This window comes from Anabrus simplex, chromosome 5 (genome assembly GCF_040414725.1).
Source record: "Anabrus simplex isolate iqAnaSimp1 chromosome 5, ASM4041472v1, whole genome shotgun sequence".
Classification (NCBI taxonomy): domain Eukaryota; kingdom Metazoa; phylum Arthropoda; class Insecta; order Orthoptera; family Tettigoniidae; genus Anabrus; species Anabrus simplex.
Window position 1 is genome coordinate 30,002,564 of NC_090269.1, and position 26,608 is coordinate 30,029,171.

The 26,608-nt window shown below is 39.5% G+C and overlaps 1 protein-coding gene across 4 annotated transcripts in view; it reads left to right on the forward strand.

Annotated features, from left to right (window-relative positions):
- The window catches only part of Pabp2 (poly(A) binding protein nuclear 1), a 234,591-nt gene that overhangs the window by 51,671 nt on the left and 156,312 nt on the right, over positions 1–26,608 (forward strand). For all 4 annotated transcript variants that reach the window (XM_067147924.2, XM_067147927.2, XM_067147925.2 and 1 more), the window contains one exon: positions 11,101–11,215. In XM_067147924.2, coding sequence (XP_067004025.1) covers positions 11,101–11,215 — 115 coding nt within the window. The remainder of the gene's footprint in view (positions 1–11,100; positions 11,216–26,608) is intronic.

Consider the following 26,608-nt stretch of genomic DNA (forward strand, 5'->3'; position numbering starts at 1 on the left):
TGAATTACCTATCTTATTGGTCATATCGAAAAGTACTGTATAACAAAAGTTATAGAGAATACAAGTTCCGATTATTTATGTCTTGTTCAGTTTTACCGTATCGACTATAATAATATTATTGGTGATGAAATTGTGAAGATTGTCATAAAAATGAGAAAGTCGTGACGGAACGATCGCTTGAATAACAACACAAGAGGGAGTCATGAAAGAAAGGATGACTCACTTTACATTAGATGCTCTAATATCACAGAGTTGGAGGAATACTAAATATGAACGCCTGCAATGTAGAAAGCTTATAAAATTGATCAACAATAACATTACATTGACCGTTGTTACTTTGTTGTGATGTGCTTTGTGTATTCTGCTGCCATTTATCTCAGATAGATGGGATTACTGCTGCGTATCAAGTATAACAACCTGCCTGGATATTGGCACGAAGTAGCGCAAGGATACTTTTCCTAAGCTCTTGAGTTGAATTTCAGTATAGTTGGGACAGACTTGGTTATGAGGAAATCATTGGATCACATGGGTTTGAGAACGGAAATGTGGAAGGTGAACAACTGCTTGATTTGTGCAGAAGAAATAGATTGATCATCAAAAATACCTTCTTCTAAAAACAAGACAGCCACAAGATAACAAGATATAGCTGGGATGGAAAACATAAGGCTATCATCACTAACAAAGGAGGGAAATATATAACGGATGTCAAAGTTATCCCCAGTGAGAGTATGGATAGTGATCATAGATTATTGATTACAGACTTAAATCATGTGGCTAACACAACCCCAAAGAAAAGAAAAAGAAAACAAGGTGAAAACTTGGAAGTTAGAAGAAGCCAAGCTAAAGAATATAAAATAAGGATACAGAGACACTTACCAAAAGGGGAAATGAATACAGTAGAAGAAGAATAGAAATTTTTTAAAGATACTTTGGTGGGTGAAGCTAAAGACCTATGTGGAGTAACAGGATCCACCATGCAAGAAAAAGAGACACCTCGGTGGAATGATAGAGTCAGATTGACTATAAAAGAGAGAAAATGGGCATAAAAGATGCTAGACAAAGAAAAGTAAAGAGAGTGACAAGATCCAGGTGGCCAAGAAATGACCGAACTACAGGAACTCTACAAGGCAAAAAAACTAACAGCTAAGAGGATAGTAAGAGAAGAAAAAGAGAAAAAATGCCACCTGCCTACTTTACAAAACAAAAAAAATCAGATTTTAATATGAAAATCAGGAGAAATCAGGAGATACAATTGGTCAAAACTGCTTATTCTTATTGTACATGTCTTGCGCAATACAGTACTATGATATATTTATAACACTTATTGTCTCAAAGCCCGACTGTTGCTATATGAGGCTACAAGGCTAAAAATTACACATCTCTATTCCCTCACAGAAGTATGTGAGTGAGATGATCGGTAAGCCTTCCGAAAATAGTATGAACTCATGCTCCACATATGTGAATCAGTCATGCACTTAGATGCCACTGGTTAGCAAATGCACAGATTAATATATTGCATCAAGTGCCCGCGCGATTATGCAAAGCGCAATGCTATTACAAATAACTAGCTGATGTACCCGTGCTTCACTATGGAATTCTCAGAAAGACTGTCCGTATAGTTTTCCCAACTGAAGTCAACATAGGTCATTACAATGATGTCAGTACAAAAGTAGCGATTAAAAGCAACGCTGTCATATGAAATGGTCAATAAAATGAAAAACAGCACATTTTCTCACTTTTAACAAAAAGTACTATGGTGCCAATCTAACAGTTCAAAGTTCCAGAGCTAGAATGACCTGGCTGCAGACAGCTGCAAACACTCCTGCGTAATTATTCAGTTTAAGCGTGCACACTGCTCATTACAATCACTGCCTCAGAATAGCGATCGAATAGCTGGAATACTATGATGATCCAGTGTGCTTCATACCAGTAGTATCAGAAAATTTATGAACCAGAGGAATAGCATGCTAAAGAAGAGAGAGATATCTAACTTTCCAGCTACTTCGCATGTGAACACTTCCCCTGTTCCCCCTTCCCGTCACCATTCTCATTCTCCGCCACAACCAGCTTAACATTAACGCCGTGCGTCTATCTGACAAGTACTTCATTCTGAAATGGTGAAGCATCAAACGAAATCACTTCCTTTCACATAGCTGTACTTCGATTTCGTACCATACCTATTTATTGCTTTATTGACAATGTAAAACCTACTGACCTTACTGACGAATACCGAGGCAAGAGAAACAAGGTTTATTTTCATTTCATAATACAATTTGTGTGAGGCACATGGAGACTTACAACATAAGTATACGATTCTGCTCTCATGCAACGACTGTGAGTGGCGGTTTATCACGGTTCAAAAAGCTGAAAAACCCACCCGTGAGTGGGATTGCAAAATACAATGTTTCCAGGAATGTTGTAAATATTGTAGTCTCATCATTCGGAGGGTAAAAACGAACTAATGATCCCCTCATGACAACATTTCTGCAGGTAGAGGGCGGTTACGAATGTAAAGTACAAATTATTATTATTATTATTATTATTATTATTATCATTATCGAATACGCCAAGGATCCTATTTCCATACCGTGTTACAGCCCTTCCTGTTTTATTTATGGCGAGTGCATAGTTTGAACTGAGCTGACACATCGAGCTTTCGCTGAAGACTTGGATTTTCCGTGGAGTTTAAATTCCAAGCGAGCGGCGTAAACACTGTACACAGAAACGCCGGTCAGCTGCGCTGTCTTTTTCCCGTCTTCCACAGTTAGCAGCAGATTCTAATCTTGTTGGCTACTGTAAACATTTAAAACAATGAGGTTTAGATTTCCTACTTAATTTTTCTTCACTTTTGTTAGCTTTAAAGTATTTCACAGGGGACTCAAGCGTCACAGCATCACATACGTCTTACTCACAGCTGGCAGCCATTATGAATACTGAACAAGTCAACATGCTGTTGCAGCCAGTACAGCCAACAGTTTTCTTGGATCCATCATCAACGTCGCACATATTATGCGAACTTATCAGCAACGGAATGAACTCGAACAAAGCTTACTAAGTTCACAGTGCAATACGATATCAATATCATATTAAATTATTATTATTTTGCTATATACATCACTGAGAACAATAAATATTCATAGGCATCTACGTATGAAATATTCGAGTTGGTAACGAACCCGAATAACATACAACTTGCGATATATTTTCCAGATTTATGCAGGGCAAAATTTTTAATTTGTCAAGTCAGTTCACTAGAATATCTAACCAAACTGAAGAAAGCTCCTGACTTCAGGAACAAGTAACAAACCTAGGGAACTATTTGGTGCTGCGGAAGCCTTTTCACCGACCAGAAGTCAGACTAACATCAAAGGGTCCGCTAAGATCTTGAGTTGACTCTCAGTATAGTGCATTTAAGTCCCCAATGATGACATTTTCTTCATCAATTATATCTTCTAGATCTTGACAGAATTGTTCCTTCTCTTGAGCACTACATCCAACCTGTGATGCATATACCTGCATTACCGTGTAATTTATGAACTCCAGCTGCATAGATAATTTAATGATCCTATCATTCTTATAGGATACTTCACTAATGGCGTCCATGTCTTTTGTTATCAGGAAAGCTACACCATTTCTGGCCTCTTCCTCGCGTCCACTCCATACTAATTTCTAGCCATCTCTGAGAATCTTGCTACCTGCCGTTCTCCATTTTGTTTCAGTCCTTCCCAATATAGATAGATTTTTCCTCTTCATCATATCGATAAGTTCTTCAGTTTTTCCAGTCAGGGTCAAAATATTCATAGTCCCAATTCTTACATTATTCTTCGGACATATCTGTCGTTCATCGGAGCCATGTTGGCCATCATACCTGCCAGATCTGCTCGAAGACTTTGTCAATTTCGGTATTGTCTTTTATCTCCATCTAAGGCTCGTTTGATTGTTGAAAGCAATTCGAAGGCGCTACCACCGGCTTGCTAGGCCTACCATGGATCTTCGCGTCGATACTTTGTTATGTACTAGATGGTCGCGGCCTGACACGCATTTCCTCATGTCAGTTAAGTCTATGGTTTACCTGCCAATATCTTCCCCATATTTACCAATCACCGTTTCGTATTCTTCAGTTCTATTTCCAACTCTCGCATTGAAATCGCCCATTGACAGTATCCTATCCTTGCTGTTGACCCTGACCACGATGTCACTCAATGCTTGTCAACTTCATCCTCATCTACACCCTCACATGGTGAATACACTGAGACAATTCTCGTCCTAATTCCTCCAACTGCCAAATCTACCCACATCATTCGCTCATTTACCTGCCTAACAGAAACTATGTTACGTGCAGTGGTATTCCTGGTAAACAGCCCTACCCCCCATACTCTTCCCTTGCCTTTCTAACACCCGTCAAGTACACTTTATAATCTCTTCTCTCTTCCTCGTTATCTCCCCTTACCCGAATATCACTTACTCCTAGCACGTCAAGATGCATCTTTGCTGACTCAGCCAGTTCTACTTTCTTTCTTCCATAAGCCCCATTAATATTGATAGCTCCCCATCGAATTCCATTTCGTTCGCCAAGTTGTTTCCAAGGAGTCCCTCGCCTGTCAAATGGGAGTGGGACTCCGTTACTCCCATAGGTCTGAGGCTTACTTAAAATGTTCTGAGCTCGGTAAATTCATGAAGCAGGATGCTACCCTACTTATACATAGTTCCAGTCAGGATCTCTCCTCTAATGGGTCATGGACCACCGGTGTATTGTATAGTCCTAGCCGCCTGAGCACAAGGAAGGCCATGACCCAGAATATGTCCAAGATGCCCCCTCCCATTCCATAGCAACTGGTATCCCGACTGCCAACCCTTAAAGCTTATCCGTAAAATTTACGGAAATTGCAGCATTTTACGATTTAACGGATAGACAGTGTCATTTTACGACTTTACGGACAAAAATTTGAAACAACACTCAATAATCTCTCCACTTCCGTACAATCGGTTGTTTGCGTGGGTCGAAGCACGTTCTCTCTTGGTCGAAGGCAAGTCCACGATAGATGACAACTCATTCTTTGATATGATCGGTATTTTTAACCGTGTGATGTTTGTGTCATTATTGGAATTGAATTTAAAGCCGGGATAACAGTTCTTCCGTGTGAATCTTAGGAGTTGACAGGCTCTGCTCTGCAAATTATTTGTTCCGCTCCATTCGCTTGTTGTGATTTAACCTATATTCTTTGACCACGCGAGTGTTGTTTTTTGTTTACGAACAGTACTTCCAGATAAATTACTGGATTAAAGCCACTATACTTATTTAATGAAGTCGAGCTTTCAGCCAAATTGCATTGGCCTTGATCAGGGCATGTTAAGTTCTGCTTCCGACAGTGAGCAAAGAAATTCCAAGAAACGTGGAAGTCATGACCGTTCTATCCATGGTCTACCCCACTAATTAGACTCAAGGATCATACATTATTCAGTACTTCCAGATATTTAAAGAATCATATTCTGTTGATTTTCCGTGCATGGCCTTTTAAGGTTATATATTTTATGAAGTGTTCGAGTTTTTGTGTTTCGCAGTTTCCAGTATTTGTTGGACTAATTACATTCGTTCCAGGTTCGGACCTGCCTTCGGGCAGAATACACCCTTACCTTACCCTCCCAAAATATACAAGATTAATCCAGTATTTGATGCCCTGTTAGCAAAATTTTCGGAAGCTTATACCCCTGATGGCAAAGGGTTAATTGATGAGAACCTGTTACATTGGAAAGGGTGGCTAGGGTGGAAGTTTACATATCAATAAAACGATCGTGTTTCGGAATGGAATCATATAAATTATGCGACGCCGAGACAGGTTATATAACATGATCGGCTTCTGTGTGTATCATAATGAACAGCTGTAAAAGACATAACACTGTGAAGACTGTAAATATTACGTGTATTGTAGTGTAATATAGTCAGTGTGTGTCACTTATGAATTGTAGGTAGGCCATATAAACTTGATCCCTCAAAAGCGCTAACAAACATAACAGAAAATTTCGTGAGTATTATAATTTATTCCATTGTAAATCTTTTAAGAACATGTGAACTATGTAAATCTGCAATTTACATATACAGAAATATTTATTTACAGGCAGAGATTGTTAGTAAACTGCCTAAAATATTCAGGTAAAAGTTACTGTATATATAATAAAACCAGAGCTTTGCTATTAGGAAGTAGTAACCTTGATATCACAGTGTGAAAGCACTTAGTACGTTCTTGCACAAAGTATTGAAAAATTAAAATAGTATAATTTTCCAACAGTTAAATACATTATATTCAAGTAAATATTTCCCTTAGGGCCCTTCAATAGTTCATTATAGTCTAAGATTGTTTTTAATCAAGTAATTAAATATTTTCTTCAATCAGGGAAATTGCTCCCCACCTGTGAGTGAGCCGGTATGTACCGAGCTCCCCACTTAAGGGGTTAATATTGCACATGGTGGACGCAATGATTTGGGTGATGGTGAGTTAGTTATTAGCATTTGGACTTCCAACATAGTGGATGATCTCCAAAATACAGATAAATCCCTTTTCATTTCATCTGTGAGAAACTATACTTTTGTACTGCCTGTGACTACATCATCAGCAAGTTTCCACTCAAGATTGATGTGTTAAAGCATGCTGAAGTTTCTAGGTTAGACAAAATTTAAGATGCACAGTTTTCTTCCATTCGTTTTATTCTTGGAAAGGTTTCCTATCATGTTATGCAAGGAAGAGAATGAAACTACAGATGAGGTGGTGAATGAGTTCAGGTTGACGACACTTTGGTTGAAAATCACGATGCTGTAAGTGATTCCAGTTGGGCACAAATATTAAGAATTCTTGAAGCCTATGGACTTCTTAAGTATAACCAAATTTCTAGAATAATGCTGTCTATTCTCACCATACCCCATAGCGATGCAGAATGTGAACCTGATTTCAGCTTGTGAAGGAAAATAGAACAGAGTTCAGATCATCTATGTCCAATGAATCTCTGGAGTCTTTCTGTTTAGAAGACCAGGAGTTTTGGTCCTTGGTATGACAAAACATTTTCTCAGGACTTTTTGCAGGAAGCTAAAAAGGCCACAACTATGGCTTTCAAGTTGAACTAGCGTTTGATTTGCAGTGTGTATTATTTCTTGCCTGTGTTACGTTAAACAAGTTTTATTGTGTAAAGCCTTTTTCAATTATCGCATATGTGCTTAATTTATCAAGGAAGTCCTGTTATGTATGCTCCAAACTAATATTCACCACGCCTGCTGCTGTTTAAACATGGATTTCTTCTTGATTGTTATGTTCATCTACAAATCATTGGCCTATGATATAAGTAGATATGTTTTCTTTGAAGTATCCTGTTTAAAGCATGAATTCTTGTATTTTGTAGCCCAGAAGTATTATTATTTTCGTCAAGCCGGGGTGTGTCGAAAATCGTTAGATTTTTTGTCGCGAATGAGTTTTACTGATAGCCCTTTTCAAAAGTTGGCAGGTATGCGACTCCGAGGACCACTTACTAGGCCACTCAGCCGTTGCCCTTGGTACACAAACTAGTTTGTACAGTAACCCACACCATGAACCATACTTCAGTATCAAAGGAAAATTGTGTGAAAGCTGGAATTCTGCACCTATAGAACATCAAATGGTCAAAGACCCTACTACTGCCCTACCAGGATTCCATCTAAAAAGACATCAGTGGGTTAAACTAAACCACTTAAGAACATACTATGCCAGAGTAAACACCATGTTACATAAGTGGGGACTTCGGAATTCTCCTGCCTGTGACTGTGGAGCTCTTTCCCAGACTGTGAAGCACATCGTGAAGGAATGTCTTGTAAGGAAGTACGATGGACCATTCCAGGATATTGACGCTGTACCTCCTTTCCTAGTTTGCCTGGATCAGTTGAACATTGCTCTGTGGAGCTGGAGACAATAGCAGTCACAGAATCAAAACCATATATAATACTTGAACCCTACAGAACGAAAGTTAATCCCACTATACCGATGAAAATATGGGAGGAGCATTTTTCAGGTATATATCTAAGGACCCAAATGGCTGACATACAGACTCGAACCAAGCATCAGGATCCAATCATGCCAATCACAGTGAAAGAAGTATGGAATGCATTGCGAAGATGTAAACAAGGAAAAGCACTAGGTCCGGACAACCTCACAAATGAGCTTCTAAAAGAATCAGTTTCTCTCAGCAATATTCTATGAATGCATCGTACAAAGGAAAATGCCTAGGAGTTGGAGGGAATCTACTATCCAGGTGCTATATAAAGGAAAAGGGCCAAAGGACTCACCAGATTCTTATCGTGGGATAGCCCTCGATTAAAGTATTTACCTTAATATTAGATCGCATCCTACCACAAGCCATGATGTACATACCAGAAGAACAATATGGATTTACTGCCGGTAGATCAATAATCCAAGCAATTGAGAGGGTACTTAGCATCATATGGGATGCTACAAGCGTAACTGGAGGCTTCGTTTATACTATCTTCGTGGATTATACTAAAGGAAACTATCTTTTATCTTAGGACCAGGGAATCCACTGTTGCAATTATTGGAAGATATACTAAGTTCTAACTGGCTTACGGTTAGTGATAAAGTAGGCCGGTCTGGACTTATAACCCAGACTAATGGCGTACTCCAAGGGGACCCTCTCAGCCCAATGATTTTTAATCTGTTGACTCACGATGTCATCAGTGAGGTAGCCTCGGAAGATATTGCAATGTTCCTGAACGCTGATGACGTGATATTGCTATCAAAAAACAGAAAATCCCTGCAACAAGGACCCAATAAGCTAAAGAATGGTCTCTGAGAAATGATCTAGAGATAATTACCAGCAAAACAAAAGTTATGAAATTTAGGCGAGGAGGAAATATCTCCACAGAAGATGTCTTTGAGTGCGGCAATAACAAACTAGAGCTGGTAAACTCGTATCATTTAGGCTTAACCTTGCAAGTAACTGGGAAGACATTTACTAAACACATAGAGGAACGATGCACTGCAGCGATCAAATCCATATTTGAAATAAAGAGCATTGAGAAACTATCAGTAAGAACCACCCTCATCCTCCTTAGTATTAAGATAGTACCAATAGCCTGCTATGCTATCAGCAAAATATGGACGCACCTCACTATGGCCAACCTGAGGAGACTGGAAGCTGTGAAAGCCACCTACTTGAAAAGAGCATTACTGCTACTCAGAACAGTTCGGACATTGTTAGTGTACAAACTGGCAGACACGGACTTCTTCATCAGAGAGATAATGATAAGTAATAATCTAGAATCCACCCCAGCATATGAGGCCCATATCGATCAAAGACAGCAAAAGCTTGCAGCAATAGATCCAGACTTCTACGAAACTCCTGCAATGAACACAGATGAATGGAAAGAGCCCAACTTTGAACTCCGACATGCCTTCATGCGGACTACAGTGCACGGCTTTCACCACAGAATTTGTTACCAATGAGGTTACCATCATGCTTCAACCCAGTGTTCCTGAACGCTCTGCGGCTTGTATTGTCCACAGTACCACTTGATTGATTGTAACGAGAGGATAAATTCCCTGAATTTCTATGCAAACGATAAAATATTTCAAGGGACCTTATAACCATTCTTTGTTAAAAGTAGACAGTGTGTTTAATAAATCTATATCATATCTCATTGTTGTACCCGAAAATTTGTTTTTCACTTAGCAAATTGTTTTGTAAAAATTTAACATCTGAAAAGAAACCAAAAGATAGCAGAGAAAGAAGTATAGCTCTAATTTTAAAGTTTTAAATTAATCTTCTGACTGTCTTATATCGACCCATTCATGCCTGCACCTCCTTTCTCCTTGTCCACCACAGTATCTCCGTAACAATTTTCAAAATCTTACTGAATAATGATCAAACTGAATAATTGTAGAGGCGCGTGTCTGTGAGCTTGCATCCGGGAGATCGTGGGTTCGAATCCCACTGCCAGCAGCCCTGAAAATGGTTTTCTGTGGTTTCCCATTTTCACACCAGGCAAATGCCGGGGCTGTACACTAATTAAGGCTACGGCCGCTTCCTTCCAACTCCTAGGCCTTTCCTATCCTATCGTCACCATAAGACCTATCTGTGTCGGTGCGACGTAAAGTCCCTAGGAAAAAAAAAAAATGTATAGATAGTGATGTAAATGCCTGGTTGCAGAATGATGGAAATGCTGGTTATGGCATGATGATCAATGACAAAATTGTCACCGCGTGTGATACAGAAGAGGGCAGTAATGGTGAATTGAAAAAGTAAAGTAACTTTTTAGGGGAAGAAGAAATGCCTCATGCGAAGGCAACAGCACAACTGGAAAAACAAATGGTTTATCTGGAGTGTCGGACGGAAACAACTGCAGCTAAACTGATGTTGGTAAAACGTCTACATGATCGTGCTGCTGTTAATCGCCACATAAATTTGAAACAAAAGAAACTTCACTATTTCATTAAATAGAAGTGAGTACAGTATGTACTGTATTGAGTTTATGTGCCAAAAAGTGCTTTTTTTTTTTTTTTTATTCATGTTAGTGTCAAAATAAAGGTTTGTATAGATTAGTAGCTTATATTCATTTATTAGTTTGTTTCCAGATCACCTGAATTACTTGTGATCCCACCTAGTCTGGATAAATGAGGTTCTTGTGTAAATGTATATGTTTTTATCTTCCAATCTACTCTTCATTACAACTTATAAATTTCATATTAGGTTGTGTATTGATATTAACATTATGAAAAAAATTAATTCTTAAAAAAGACTATTATAAATGTTCCACCTAGGTGGAACTTACTCTTCTATATGCGTTGCTTCCTTGCTGTGGTGTGTCTCTATCTGCCCTTTCCGTGCCTAGTTTTTATGTTGCTTGTATTCTACATTTGTTTGTCCATGTTAAAACTGTTCCCATTGCTACTGTAATATGCACGTAGGATTAAACAAATGAGTTTCATGTGCACTTAATTCCTGTTCCTTTTAATGTCTTATTCCTGATATGCTCCTTTTGTAAACTTTTTATGCTAACTGTCAACTGGTTGGTTTTAAAAATGTTTGGTTACTGACTTCATTAGTGTAGTTATTTTTCTTTTTGAGGAATTGGAAGCAATAAAGGCCAGAGTGAGAGAAATGGAGGAAGAAGCTGAAAAACTAAAGCAGTTACAATCAGAAGTAGACAAGCAGATGAATCTCGGTAGTCCTCCTGGGATAAGTGAGTTTTAATTATTTTTTTGCATGTATTTTTAGAGTATGTAGTGCTTAAGATAATGTCAAGTCATTACAAACAGGATGCCGTAAAATTCATTATGAAAATATATCCTTGCAAACAGTAAGCAATGGGCAAACATTACTTCCAAATAATTATTAATCTGAAAGTCATATTTAAACTTTCGTAAAGTTCGTGATATTACTGCTTATACTGTCCCATTATTGAGATGTCTTGGCCATCAATGTATGTTTTGTAACTTCAGTTTGTGTCCAATTTCATGCCAGTTTCCAATACTCTGCACACAAATGGAAATGTAACGCTTCATTGAAGTTTTCACTGCACTTATACCTAGAAAATAATTATTATAACATGAAGGTTTCACACCACACACTTTTTAAATTTCACCATAATAAAAAAAGAAGAATGAACGAAAAGACATACCTGCACTTCGAACAGTCAACCAATTTTGGCTTTTTTTTTTGCTGCAATAGGTTTTCCACTCCTGTTGGTATATGCTTCACCACTGACTCTCAATTTTTTCACTATGGAGCATTTCCAAGCACATCTATTTGCTTTTTTGCACATTTTTCTTGCTTGATTTTTCAAATTATTTTGCTCATTGTCATTTTGTTTATCTGATTCTGTAAAAAAAAAAAGCCTAGAAGCCTACATTATTTCTTGGTTATTCAAATTAAATCAAATTTATAATTATAATAATTATATAATAATTATAATTATTGAAGTCATCCTCTACAGTGGATGAATCGGAACTTGTTGAGTTTGGAACATACACGTCACTGGAACCTGAACTAAAATCTGAGATTGAAGTGTGTTCCTCTTCAGATAATTGCTGAAGTGCTAGCTCTGCTGGGGAACCAGAAAAATAGTTTCTGTTACTTCTTTAATCATTATTATCCATTATTAAATAATAGATTAATTAAATAATAAATAATAGATGTTCCTTGTGCAGATGTAGAGGCTTGGTTATTTGTAGCTAACACCATTTCAACTAGCTTCCTTACTGCGTGAATTCATTCTACCGACACACATGCACAACACCAGTAATCCAAAAATGTACAGAAAACAACACGGTTCAACCCGGAAAATAAACTTAATAATTCTACACACTGTGGAAGCTTTACCTCTAAGCTAATAAAAAATATTACTGGAAACAGACATTTAGAACTCTTTTTAACAATGACCAACAATACCACCAAAACAATGCAACATCTAATAATACAAATGTATGGATGTATGGCTCTATCACCTTAGAAGCACAGATGTTGTAAGTGCTCACTTAACACCTTTGTCTACTAGCTCTTATATGCATCCAGCCCCGCGGTGTAGAGGGCAATGTGCCCGCCTATCACCCGGCGGCCCCGGGTTCGATTCCCGGCCGGGTCAGGGGTTTTTAATTGTAATGATTAATATCCCTGGCCTGGGGACTGGGTTTGTGCCATTTTTAATCTTCCTCTCCTCATGCACAACATTCCACACTACCACCATTCCAATTACACGCAGTTTCATACAATATGGTGCCAGTAGGGGCAAAAGATCCACATGGGTCAACGCCCCGAACAAATAACATTCAAAATAAAGGCTGTTATGCACAAAAGAGGTAAGTGCGCATTTCACATATGTGCAGATGGCCAGAGTAATTACAACATTTGTCATCTCTAAAACTTAGATAACACACTGTATTTCACTCACCACATTTGTGCACAATGAACATATGCCTCCCACAATTCATATAGTGCACTTAACACATCTTACCCCAAAAGTGTACTTATCATATTTGCACTAAGCCATCGACATCCTGACATTAATTTAGTCTTCGAAAGGCTAATTTTCATACCATACTCATTGCACCTATTTTCATGTTCCAAGAATATTAGACTGCATTTCCTCCTAATTGAATCCCTCCCTGCCACTTCAGTGTTCTGCCCAGACATTTTCGTCAGCCGGGTGTCAAGAATGAGTAGACGGGAGAGAAGCACTACATAAAAATTGAATATGATAAAGTTTCAATTTAATACTCCCAGGGCATTAACAATAATATCAGACGGGTAAATATTAACTGCAAAACTGAACTATTTTAGTGTTGTTCTGCTCATTGATAATCAAATAACACCGGGGCTTACCTGTTGGTTTCTGTGGAGTACCATACAGTATGAGTTTTGATTGATTGATTGATTGATTGATTGATTGATTGATTGATTGATTGATTGATTGATTGATTGATTGATTGATTGAGAAACTTACCGATTTCTTGGCAATCATTTAAGAAAAGGCTAGGAAAACAATTGATAGGGAATCTGCCACCTGGGCGACTGCCCTAAATGCAGATCAGTAGTGATTGATTGGTCATGCAGAATCAAATTGAATTTAAATAAACAGTTTTGTAGTATTTACGATCTAATTTGAGCACCCGATGACTCAAATGTATATTAATATTATGTAACTAGCACATATATAGGTTTGTTAGTTGAGCTTTCTGTAAAAACTGCATTAGAAAGGTCCTAGGGAGAAAACTGCACACCTTTCAGCAGATGATCCATGTAAACTACAAACAAGAAAGGTGAAAGTTTACAGCCGTGTCTAACCCCTGTAAGTTTCTTGAACCAAGAACTCATTCTACCATCAATTCTCACTGTAACCCAATTGTCAACATGAATGCCTTTAATTGATTTTAATAATCTACACTAAATCCTGTAGTCCCCCAGTATGGCGAATATTTTTTCCCTCGGTACCCTGTCATATGCTTTCCTAGGTCTACGAAACATAAACACAACTGTCTATTCCCCTCGTAGCATTTTTCAATTACCTGGCGCATACTGAAAATCTGATCCTGACAAGCCCCTCTGTGGTATGAAACCACATTCTTTTCATCCAACTTCTCAACAACCACTGATCGCACCCTCCCTTTCAAGATGCCCATGAATACTTTGCCTGCTATACTAATCAATGAGAGATCTCTATAGTTGTGTCAGTCCTTAATGTCCCTTGCGTATAGATAGGTGCAGTTACTGCTTTCGTCCAATCTGAAGGTACCTCACCAACACTCCACGCCAATCTTAATACTCTAATTTCATCCCTGCCTTCCCACTATACTTTACCATTTCAGATCTAATTTCATCTATTCCTGCTGCTTTATGACAATGGAGTTTATTTACCATCTTTTCCACTTCCTCAAGTGTAATTTCACCAACATCATTTTCCTCCTTCCCATGAGCTCAGTTGTTTGCAACACCACCAGGAAGATTTCCTTTTACGTTGAAAAGATTTTTCAAGATATTCTCTCCACCTTACCAGTGATTCTGTGGGATCTATTATGAGTTCACGTGAATTACCCAAAACACTGTTTATTACCTTTTTCCCTCCCTTCCTAAGAGTCCTTATTACTGTCCAGAAGGGTTTCCCTAATGCTCGACGTAGCCTTTCCTGGTTATTGCCAAAACCTTCCCACGACTTCTTTTTGGATTCAACAACTATTTGTTTCGCTCTGTTTCTTTCATCTATGTACAATTCTCTGTTTGCATCAGCCCTTGTTTGGAGCCATTTCTGGTAAGCCTTATTTTTAGATTTACAAGCTGCTCTCACTTCATCATTCCACTAAGGTGTTCGCTTTTTCCCATCTTACACACAGTTGTTTCTAGACATTCCCTTGCTTTTTCTTCTACAGCATCCCTGTATGCCACCCATTCTCTTCATATATATCCTGAATCTGCTTACTGTCCACTGTTTGGAACTTCTCACTAATCATATCCATATACCTTTATCTAATTTCCTCCTCCTGGAGATTTTCTGCCCTTATTCGTTTGCAGACAGATTTCACTTTCTCTATCCTAGGCCTAGAGATACTTACAGACCACTGTCTGATCTGTAGTGAAGTATCATCGAAAAATCCACAAAAGAACAGAACATTCCTAACAGATTTTCTGAATTCAAAGTCAGTTAAGATATAGTCTATTATGGATCTGGTACCCCTACCCTCCCATGTGTAGTGGTGAATAGCCTTATGCTTGAAGAATATATTCGTAACTGCTAAATCCATACTAGCACAGAAATCCAGCAAACGCTTTCCATCCTATTAGCTTCCATATCTTCCCCACATTTACCAATCACCCTTTCATATCCTTCAGTTCTATTTCCAACTCTCGCATTGAAATCGCCCATTAACACTATCTTATCCGTTCTGTTGACCCTGACTATGATGTCACTCAATGCTTCCATCATCATCATCTGCATTTTCCAGCTGTTGGCCGGGTCTGCTTTCAATGCTTCATAAAACTTGTCAATTTCATCCTCATTTGCACCCACACGTGGTGAATACACTGAGCCAATTCTCGTCCTAATTCCTCCAACTGCAAAATTCTACCAACATCATTCGCTTATTTACATGCCTAACAGAAACTTAGTTGCGTGCAGTAGTATTTCTGATTAACAGCCCTACCTTACACTCTGTCCTTCCCTTTTTTAACACCCGTCAAGTACACTTTATAATCTCCTATCTCTTCCTTGTTATCTCCATGTACCCGAATATCACTTACTCCTAGCTCATCCAGATGCATCCTCTTTGCTGACTCAGCCTGTTCTACTTTCTTTCTCCCATAAGCCCCATTAATATTGAAAGCTTCCCATCAAATTCTATTTCGTTCGCCAAGTTTTTTCCAAGGAGTCCCTTGCCTGTCAAATGGGAGTGGGACTCGTTACTCCCATTGGTCCGAGGCTTACATAAAATGTTCTGAGCTCGGTAAATTCATGATAGTCCAAGTTATGATCTCCCCTGTAACGGATTAGGGACCATGGTGGATTGTATAGTCCTAGCTGCCTGAGCACAAGAAGGGCCATGGCTCAGAATATGTCCGAGATGCACACTCCCATTTTGTAGCAACTGGCATCCCGACACTCAGTACCACTTACTAGACCACTCAGTCGTTGCCCATGGTTCACGAACTAGGATGTGACTAGAGTAACCCACACCATGAATCACGGTCATGTCTTGTTTAAAAGATTCTGAGTAATAGTATATATATATATAAAGAAAACTGGTGGCGTTTACAGTGAAATTTGATACCACTTGTGACAATAATGTTCGGTGATTAGTCCTGTACTATCAACATAGATGAACAATGTACAACAGTGACCTCACTGTCCTTCGAAATAGTCCCCTCCCATAACTATGCACTGCTGAGATCGGTGATACATGTCGTGGAAACTTCTCAAGAAGGTTTCCTTTTGGGTGGTGTTCAAAAGCCTCGTCACGTTTCGTTGGATGTCAGGAATATCGTCAAATCTCTTTCCTTTCAAAGCGAGTTTGAGTTGTAATAGGAAGAAGTCGGGAGGATAGAGATCTGGCGAGTATGGGGGATGTTTAAGTTGCACCACCCGCTTTTTTTGCCATGAACTGTTTGTCGATATTGGCTGTTTGTGGGCGAGCGTTGTTATGGACAAAAAAAACCATGAACCTTGTTGTGCGTACTGGAGTCGTACCCTGCGTAGACGTTTCATGGAACGGGTCAAAATTTCAATGTACCCTGTAGCATTCAGCGTCGTTCCCTCGGGTAGAAATTCCTTATGGATAATGCCTTGACTATCGAAAATGGTGATGAGCATTGTTTTGATGCATGACTTTTTGGCTCTGACCTTTTTCCGACGAGGGGATCCCGGATAACGCCATTCCATGCTTTGCCTTTTCATTTCCTGGTCATACCTGTGACACCAGATTTTATCCTCGGTGACAATACAGTTCAGAAAATTTGGTGTCGCATCCGCCTTTTCGACAAAATCCTGTGAAGCCTCTAAACGTGCCTGCTTCTGATCGTCAGTCAAATATGTGGCACAAGCCAAGAACACGTTTTCCCCTTCCCTAACTTTTCTGGGTAACGATTTGTCGCACGGATTCATGGTTAATCTGCAGTTCATCTGCTATCTTGCGCATAGTTAATCGCCGATCGTTCGTGATTAATGTCCTCACTTTCTGAATGTTTCGTCACTGACGGCGGTCGCCGGTCTTCCGGTAGGGGAGTTGTCAGAAACAGTTTCCTGGTCTCTCCGAAGACGGGCGAACCACTCGTACACTCACTTCAAGGACAGTGCTTGATCTTCATAAACATGTACCAGCATCATATGCGTTTCTTTCGGTGTTTTGCCAAGCTTAAAACAAAACTATACATTGATCTTTTGGTCGTTCATGTTCCTGTCCACAGTTCAGAACCAACACACTAACCACGCACTGTGTCAAACAGGTCTTACACAGCACACATGATGCTCAACCGAACAACATTGGGAGCAGATGGTCAGAACCAGCTGCTATGCAGGTGCAGCGTTGTGTGTCACCAGTGTTGCCGGATCGACCATTCTGACTTCATTCACCGAACTTCATTGTCACAGGTTGTTCTTCATTGAAGAAAAGAGTATGAATGTCTTGCATTTGACTGTGCTTAATAGGTGATTGGTGGTTTGCAAGTCGATCTGTAAGTGGAAAAAGGAAAATAGGAACGTAAGTGTATAATTTAGCCCCTGATAAAAAAAATAAAGCTCTTTAGATCTTTGTAGACTTACCCTAATATTGGGAGTATTACTCTTGCCTCACATTTCTCGGGAGTAGTCTCCCAGCGGTTGCTTCGGCTCTCCGTCTGGTGTCATACAGGTGTGTGTGTAAGTTGGAACATGTTCACTAGTGCAGCGAGGTGGGGAGGTAAGGGGAAGGGGCCATGTCCTCAACCTCCATGTTGCTTAGTGTTTCCTGATGAGAGGGGGATTTCGACTGAGAATTAGGGGATCCAAGTTTATTTATGCTGATCTTTGGAATGTCATGTTTCTTTCCTAATATCTTCAGTTAAATTCAGATGTGCTCTTAAAGAGTTTTCTTATGTTGGAAGGCGTTCAGATTTTTATCCTTCTTAACGAGCTGGTCTAAATAAATATGGATGTTTTCAAGATTGTTCATTAGTTTAGCTTTGTCCAAACTACTTATGATTGTAAGGTCTTGTTCAATATTGGTAAAACAGTGGCCTATCATGCCATAGAGTTAGTAAATAATACATTAGAAGTAGCAGCAGCACCACCGCCTCCGAGAGCATCGCTCTAGTGTGCAGAGCATGTTGAAATGGCAGCTGTTTGGCATAAAGCTCCCTTCACTGTACCCATTAATTTAAATAGAGGCCTTTTAAAACTCTATGGATGTTGATGTGGTAAATGAAATGAAATGGCGTATGGCTTTTAGTGCCGGGAGTGTCCAAGGACATGTTCAGCTCGCTAGCCTCAGGTCTTTTGATTTGACTCCCGTAGGCGACGTGCACATCATGAGGAGGATGAAATGATGATGAAGACGACGCATACACCCAGCCCCCATGCCAGCAAAATTAACCAATGATGGTTAAAATTCCCGACCCTGCCGGGAATCGAACCCGGGACCCCTCTGTCCAAAGGCATGGAGACGGACATTGATGTGATTTAAAATTCTTACATGTAAACATTCTCAGAGACTGCAGTATAGTTGTTTTGCTTCTCTCCTGCAAAAAGAAAGCCCCAAAAGCATAAATACAGGCGAAATCTATACTAATATATAAGGAGGTAAAGTTTGTTTGAATGTAATGGCTAATCTCGGGAACTACTGGACCGATTCTAAAAACTATTTCACTAATAGAAAGATACATTATCCCTGAGTGCTATAGGCTATATTTTATTTTCAAAACAATTCGAGAGAGGGGACGACATGGGGAGATATAAAAATACTAGGCTGCCATAGGCGAAATACCGAAGTTATCGTACAACGACGAGACAAAGCTAATTAAGCCCTTTGACGCAAAGAACAAAACTCGGTAAGCCCTATGAGCCCGTAAACCATGTTTTAAGGCCCTAAAACCAGCTGTTATTGAGTTGTTGGCACCACATTACCCCTGCACTGTGAATCGGATAAAGAAATGAAATATGGATGTTTTCAAGATTGTTCATTAGTTTAAATGGCAACGTCAGCTCCAATATTCTTACAGCAGCAAGATTATCTACAATATATCACAATAACCTAGACATGAAAATTTTGTAACTGGAATCTCTTTTAAAAGTAAAATAACACAAATTTTTATTTTCAGAAAATTCACTTAAGGACGAGGGGGGGGGGGGGGTGAAAAGAAGTGTCCAAAGAGTTAAATTCTTTATATGAGAATAAATATATATCAGAAACTGTAGATGTTACAGACATTAAAACCGGTACTTGGAATCTCTTTCAAAAAATAAATGAACTCATTGATGAACTTAAGGGGGTGAAATAAAAAAAACCACAAACCCTCATAATTTTTACAACGCATACTTGGCAACACGGCTCTTATCTGCTAGGCTTTTCGTGCCACGTTGCTGACATACTGAGTAGCTTCCTTCAATACTGGGAGCTTCGTCAGTGTGTGTGCATTGTTAGAGTGAGTTTGTTGATTTCAAATTAAAGACTGTTGCGTTGTAAAATTTACGACGATTTGTTACTATGTATGCTAAACTTAGCAAGGTAAGTTCTGTAACAAAGTTACATTACAGCACTATTCTGAATGAAATAAGTATTTAGAACCACAGAACTTGTCATACACATAGTGGTAAGTAACGCGTGCCATTATTGTTGTTGCAGATGAGTATTATACGAGGAGATGACCCGAATTTCGGAGAAATAGTTGTGTCAATGATTTTTGAAAAAGAGGAAGAGTGTGGTTCGTGTAATGATTCTAGTTCTGATGAGGAGGTTGATAATGTACAGACTGATGACATAACGCTGACAGATACAGATGAAGAAGATATACCAGCATGGAATACGGAAATAATCCTAAGCAGTCATGATGACTCCCCTGTCACTGTGCAACGAGGCGCAGAAGACTTGAATCTGAGAAGTCCATGAGTTCAACATCTGAAAATGAAGACTACCGAAATGTTTACTCCCCACTGAGAAATGTAAATATCATGATTGCCCATAGGAAGATTCTAAAAGGAAGGAATAATCATCACTGGTCTGCAAAACCTTCCAGTCATTCACGAAGTCACACTCCAATAAGAAACATAATACACTTTGTTTAGACCCCTATTGGAAACGCTAAGGAAGCAACGACTCTTCAGGATTCATTTTCTTCGTTCTTCACAGATGGTATGATAAACACAGTAGTAGTCAATACAAATGAAGAAATAATTAGAAAGAGGTTGAAGTACAAGTCACCTACACACACACAAAACCATACTTGCGTGGAAGAAGTAAAGGCACTCCTTGGAATCTTTGTACTAACTGCAGTTTTGAAAAATAATCACCTGTCAGTCCAAGAAATGTTCAATACAGATTTGTGTGGTATTAGGTACAAAGCCACCATGAGTTCGGAAAGGTTTGAATCCCTAGTATCGTGCTTGCGGTTTGACGACAAGGAAATTCGTCAGGTAAGGAGGGAAAGTGATTATTTTGCACCAATACGTGACATTGGGGAACAGTTTGTTCACAATTGCCGAACGTGCTATAAAGCAGGTCCATTTGTAACAGTGCATGAGCAACTGTTGGTTTTTTTTTTGTGGAAGATGCCCTTTCCACATGTATATCCCGAGTAAGCCCAACAAATACGGCATCAAAATAGTAATGGCCTGTGACACAAAGACCAAGTACGTGATAGATGCTATGCCTTACCTAGGCAAATGTACAAAGACAGATGGAATGACTCTCGGGGAATTCTATGTCAAGGAACTGACCAAGACTACGAGGATCAAATAGAAATGTCACAGTAGATAACTGGTTTACTTCAGTAAAGCTTGCAGATGATCATTTAAAGGACAAACTGACGTTAATTGGTACTATTCGCACCAATAAACCTGATATACCACCGGAACTACTGTCGACAAGAAACAGAAATGTTGGCACATACATGTTTTGCTTTGAAGGTGAAAAAACTCTGGTTTCGTTCAAAGTAAAACCAAATAAGGTAGTTGTTTCATTGTCCACTGCTCATGACGAACCTACTATCAGTGACACTAGTCATAAACCGCACATTGTAGGGGATTACAATGCAACTAAGTATGGAGTGGATGCTCAGATCAAATGTGCAATTGCTATTGTTGTAGCCGGAAAACCAGGCGGTGGCCACTGTGTGTATTTTATGGAATGCTAAATACCACGTGTGGATTCATGGGTTATCTACTGTAACAATAATGAGCGTCAAGGTGGCCGTAAGTTGCAGAGAAAAGACTTTCTCATACGTCTAAGTGAAGAACTCGCCAAACCATGGATGCCGAAGACTGGAAACACCGAGCTTACAAACACATCTACCAGATATTATACAGGGTGCTCTAAGTGATAGTTCATCTACCCAATGTAAAGGATTGGTTATTACTGGCAAGAGAACTATTTGTCACATCTGTCCTCCTCAGAAAAGGCGAATGACGACAACATACTGCAGCAAATGTCACTGCGCGTATTGCAAGGAACATAGAGCAAATCTTTGCACTAACAGCTTCATTCATTCATTCATTCATTCATTTATTTATTTATTTATTTATTTATTTATTTATTTATTTATTTATTTATTTATTTATTTATTTATCTATCGTATGGCATATACATGAACAGTGCAATACAGATTTATATCTACATTATTTACATAGGTAATTGCCTGTGGCGTCGCCAGGAAAAATTCACTTGTTTCTTCATTGAAACGTCTCAGTGGGCATTCTTGTGTGATATGCTTCACAGTTTGCCTCTCAGCACCGCAGTCTCAGCAGGATGATGACTTTTTCCACCATTTATACAGCAGATCTGCACACACACCATGGTTGGTCCGGATCCGGTTTATCTTGGACCATACTTTCTGAGGTTGTTCAGAGCCAGGTACCTTCTGTGTAATGCATGACATTTCTAAGGTTGCTGCTGGAGCAAATTGTCTCCATTCATTAGACCATCTCTCAGTCAGGTGGAAATTATTGGCTTTAAGGTTCTCCGCCGTGCAGATGGGTGGACGTCTTGACTTAAATATGTCTATGTGTAGGTGGAGGATATCCTCATGAATGGGCAATCTTTGATTATTCTGGATCTTGTTGTATTCATTCATCAGAGCAATGCATCTACGGAGGTGGAGTGGAGGAATATGGCTTAGTACCGGCAACCATTTAATTGGAGTTGATCTGATCGTGCCCGTGATCATTCTCATTGTATCATTTAACTTAACATCTATTCTCTTCACATGAGGACTGTTCATCCAGACGGGGGCACAATACTCTGCAGTTGAGTAAACCAGACTTAGAGCTGAGCAGCGCAGAGTAGTTGCACTTGCACCCCAAGAAGAACCGCACAGTTTTCGAATTATGTTGTTACGTGTCTGAATCTTGGCGGTGCTCTTTCTCAGATGTTCTTGGAATGACGGTGTTTTATCTAGTGTAATACCTAGATATCTCGGGTGTCTATTATGGCAGAGGAGAGTGTTATCAAAGTATATTTTGAGGTCCCTTGAAGCCATTCGGTTGTTGAGATGAAAACAAGAAACTTCTGTTTTACTCATACTTGGTTGGAGTCTCCATTTTCGAAAGTATTTTCCTAAAGCAGCTGCAAATGAGACACCAGGGACTTGAAAAACTAGGGCCCGGTTTTTTCAACTGTATGTTAAATTTTACGTAACGAATGTTAACTAACAATTGTTATTAATTTAACATTTTGTTTAAAAGAACCCTGTTTCACGAACGCATTTTCAACATTTGTTACGAAACAATTGTTAAAGACAAATTAACACATTTCAGTGAGATTTCTGAACGCGTTGGCCAGTGAGCGTCTTTTGTTTCTTTACATAAAACGCTCCTAGTGGTGTGTTGAAATAGTATTTTGTCACACAGACACATGGTTGACATTATTATAGGTTATGGTTAGTAGAGACCGGTAAGACGTAAACATGTTAAGTAAGAGGAACAAAAGTGTTATGATGAATGAGAGTTTTTATTTCATTTAATTCTTCTTCTTCTCCTTCTTAATCTGTTTACCCTCCAGGTTCGGTTTTCCCCTCCGACTCAGCGAGAGATCCCACCTCTACCGCCTCAAGGGCAGTGTCCTGGAGCTTCAGACTTTGGGTCGGGGGATACAACTGGGGAGAATGACCAGTATCTCACCCAGGCGGCCTCACCTGCTATGCAGAACAGGGGCCTTGTGGGGGGGATGGGAAGATTGGATGGGACAGGCAAGGAAGAGGGAAGGAAGCGGCCATGGTCTTAAGTTAGGTACCATCCCGGCATTTGCATGGAGGAGAAGTGGGAAACCACGGAAAACCACTTCCAGGATGGCTGAGGTGGGAATCGAACCCACCTCTACTCAGTTGACTTCCCAAGGGTGAGTGAACCCCTTTCCAGCCCTCGTACCACTTTTCAAATTTCGTGGCAAAGCCGGGAATCGAACCCGGACCTCTGGGGGTAGCAGCTAATCACACTAACCACTACACCACAGAGGCGGTATTTCATTTAATTATAGTTAAAAATTATGCGAATGTGCTTAAAAATGAAAGAACGGATTGTTATATCACAACATTCGATACAGTCTATTCTTATATTCTTATCAACTGGAAAATGTGTTAATTGATGGGTTTTGCATGGTTTTCTGGCATTATTTTATTGCGGGGAAAATAATGTAATGGCTTGTTAATGCTGCAGTGGCAGCAGGAATTCTTTGCAGGATTCTACACACTTTTTCTTGCACTTGTGAACATAGTCGTCTACAATTACACGAAAAGTGTCTCAAGCATAATATCTAACAAGTAGAGGTCAGACCCTGCGGTCAACCGATTTCACCGAGCTTCAGTGTACCTATGGGGAGACACTAAACGGTAACTCGTGTATAAGGGTTTAAGTGAACACGCTTTCGTTTTCGATGTCATTACACAGAATCCGCTTCGGGGTCGATTCCCGGCTCTGCTACGAAATTTGAAAAGAGGTGCGAGGGCTGGAACGGGGTCCATTCAGCCTCGGGAGGTCAACTGATAAGAGGTGGGTTCGATTCCCACCTCAGCCATCCTGGAAGTGGTTTTCCGTGGTTTCCCACTTCTCCTCCTAACTTAAGCCTCGGCCGCTTCCTTCGCTCATCCTTGTCTATCCCTTCCAATCTTCCGATCCCCCAGCAAGGTCCCTGTTCAGCATAGCAGGTGAGGCCGCCTGGACGAGGTACTGGTCATCCTCCCCAGTTGTATCCCCGACCCAGAGTCTGAAGCTCCAGGACACTGCCCTTAAGGCAGTATCCCTCACTGAGTCCGAAGGAAAACCGACCCTGGAGGGTAAACATATGAAGAAGAGGAAGAAGATTAAATTAATATTTGAGGGACGTCAAGATCAAAATTGGATCAAATGTATCACCGTACGCAAATTGCAGTACAGTTTATTTTCTGCCTGAAATTAATATAGGCCTAAACGTTCTCAAAGTTACTGCTGGATCTCTTTCTATATATATATATATATTAATTTGAGGTAGAAAATAAAGTTCCACTTCAATTTGATTATTCATTTTATTCGCATTTTACCTTCACATTCCCTGAAACAATGATTTAATGTGTATGAAAATGTATGTCTATGGCGGGAGTTGAACCCAAGTTGTCGCGGTTCGGAGACCAGCACGATGACCACTCGGCCACTGCTCCACTTGTCGAGGTTTCAACTCTTCAAGTATATAGGTGTTGCATTAGAATCGGGGAATTCATAAATTTTTCAGTAATTATTAGGTGGCAGACCTGACAAGTCTGAGTAAAATGTGTTCGCATTTTAGTGTTCTATCACCTCCATGTGGTTCGAAGCGGATCCTGCCTCATGATATTAGTCCTCAATGTTGGAAACTCTAACCAATTTTCAATATCGTCAAGTATTTGTTCATTATAGCTTTGGTAATTAGAAATATATCTTCTGACAACTCTAGAAAGTAATTATTTCTTAGTATGGGTCGTCCTTTGCCTTCTTCAGTTTATAAATAGTCTTCATACAGCAATAAAGCTTCAAACTTGCGTCTTCTACATGCATCCATTTTGAAATTTTAGCAGTTGTTAAGAGGTTTAACACAGGGCTGTTGCCTGATTAATTTAACACAAGTATTAACAATTTGTTAAGAGTTAACAATCCTTGATGAGACGACCATTTTGTTACATTGTGTGTTAAGTCTCCTTAACAGCAGACTTAACACTTAACATTCGTTAAAGAAACCGGGCCTAGGAGTTAACACTCTGTAATATAAGAAGCGTGTTAATACATGCTTCTTATATTACATTTTGTGTGCAATTACATTTTATCATCATGGATATAAATAGTCGTAAATTTTACTAGGGTTTGTGTTTATGTACTACCAAACTAGGGTTTGTGTTCTAGGATTAAAATGAGTATCTTCTTTTTCTACCACTTTTCCCACACCTGTTGGGTCGCCGGTGCGAACTGTATCGCACATGTGGATTTGACCCGGTTTTATGGCTGGATGCCCTTCCTGACGCCAACCCCGTGATTATGGATGTAATTACTATTGCGTGTTCCTGATGTTGTTGGTAATATGGTGTGTTGAGTGAATATGAAGTGGTGAGTGTTGGGACAAACACAAACAACCTGTCCCTGAGCCCGTTGAATTAATCACATGTGATTAAAATCTCCGACCCAGCCTGGAATCGAACCCGGGACCCTGTGAACCAAAGGCCTCAATGCTGACCACTCAGCCAAGGAGTGGAGCAGTTTTTAAAATGAGTATATCTGCAGTATATCTCATAAACTTAACATGTTACAGACTGTAATCCCCTTTAAAAATAAAGTAACATGTACCTTTTGTTTTTGGAAAATCAACTTAAACTGGAGATCAAAAATAAGTGAAGAAGGAACTGAATTCTCTCTGAGGATACTTATATCTCAAAAACTAAGTTGTGAAATTCGGTATTTGAATCTCCTTTAGGAATAAATAAACCCTTCCCCACCCGACTTAAGAGGACTGTTTTTCACATGTAGAGTTCCATGTCACATGTTCCCGATCTAGCTCTGCCAGTAGCCTGCGTCATCATAGGCCTAAAAGGCAATGCCACAAATGTGGTTTACAAAGAGGTTCTGGGCTAAATGAAATGCAAATTTTTGGTGAGATTTCATACTTAAAAAAGGATTTTCAGATAATATCTTAGTGCAGCACTAACAACTCATTTTTATCAACTTACCAAATCCTCGCGACCGAAGCCGTGGGTAACAGCTAGTGTATTATAAAAGGGGATGGTGTTCAATTGTGATTAAGTAACACAAAATCAATGTACTGTTCAGTTTACATCTTCATTATACTTCAAGATATATATAGTGTATATTACACTATTTTTTGTGTAAATGGCCAGCACTTTCTGCATAATTCTATCCAAAGACCGAAAACATTCTCTCTAGTACAAAGCAAATAGGAAAGCTTTTAGGCCT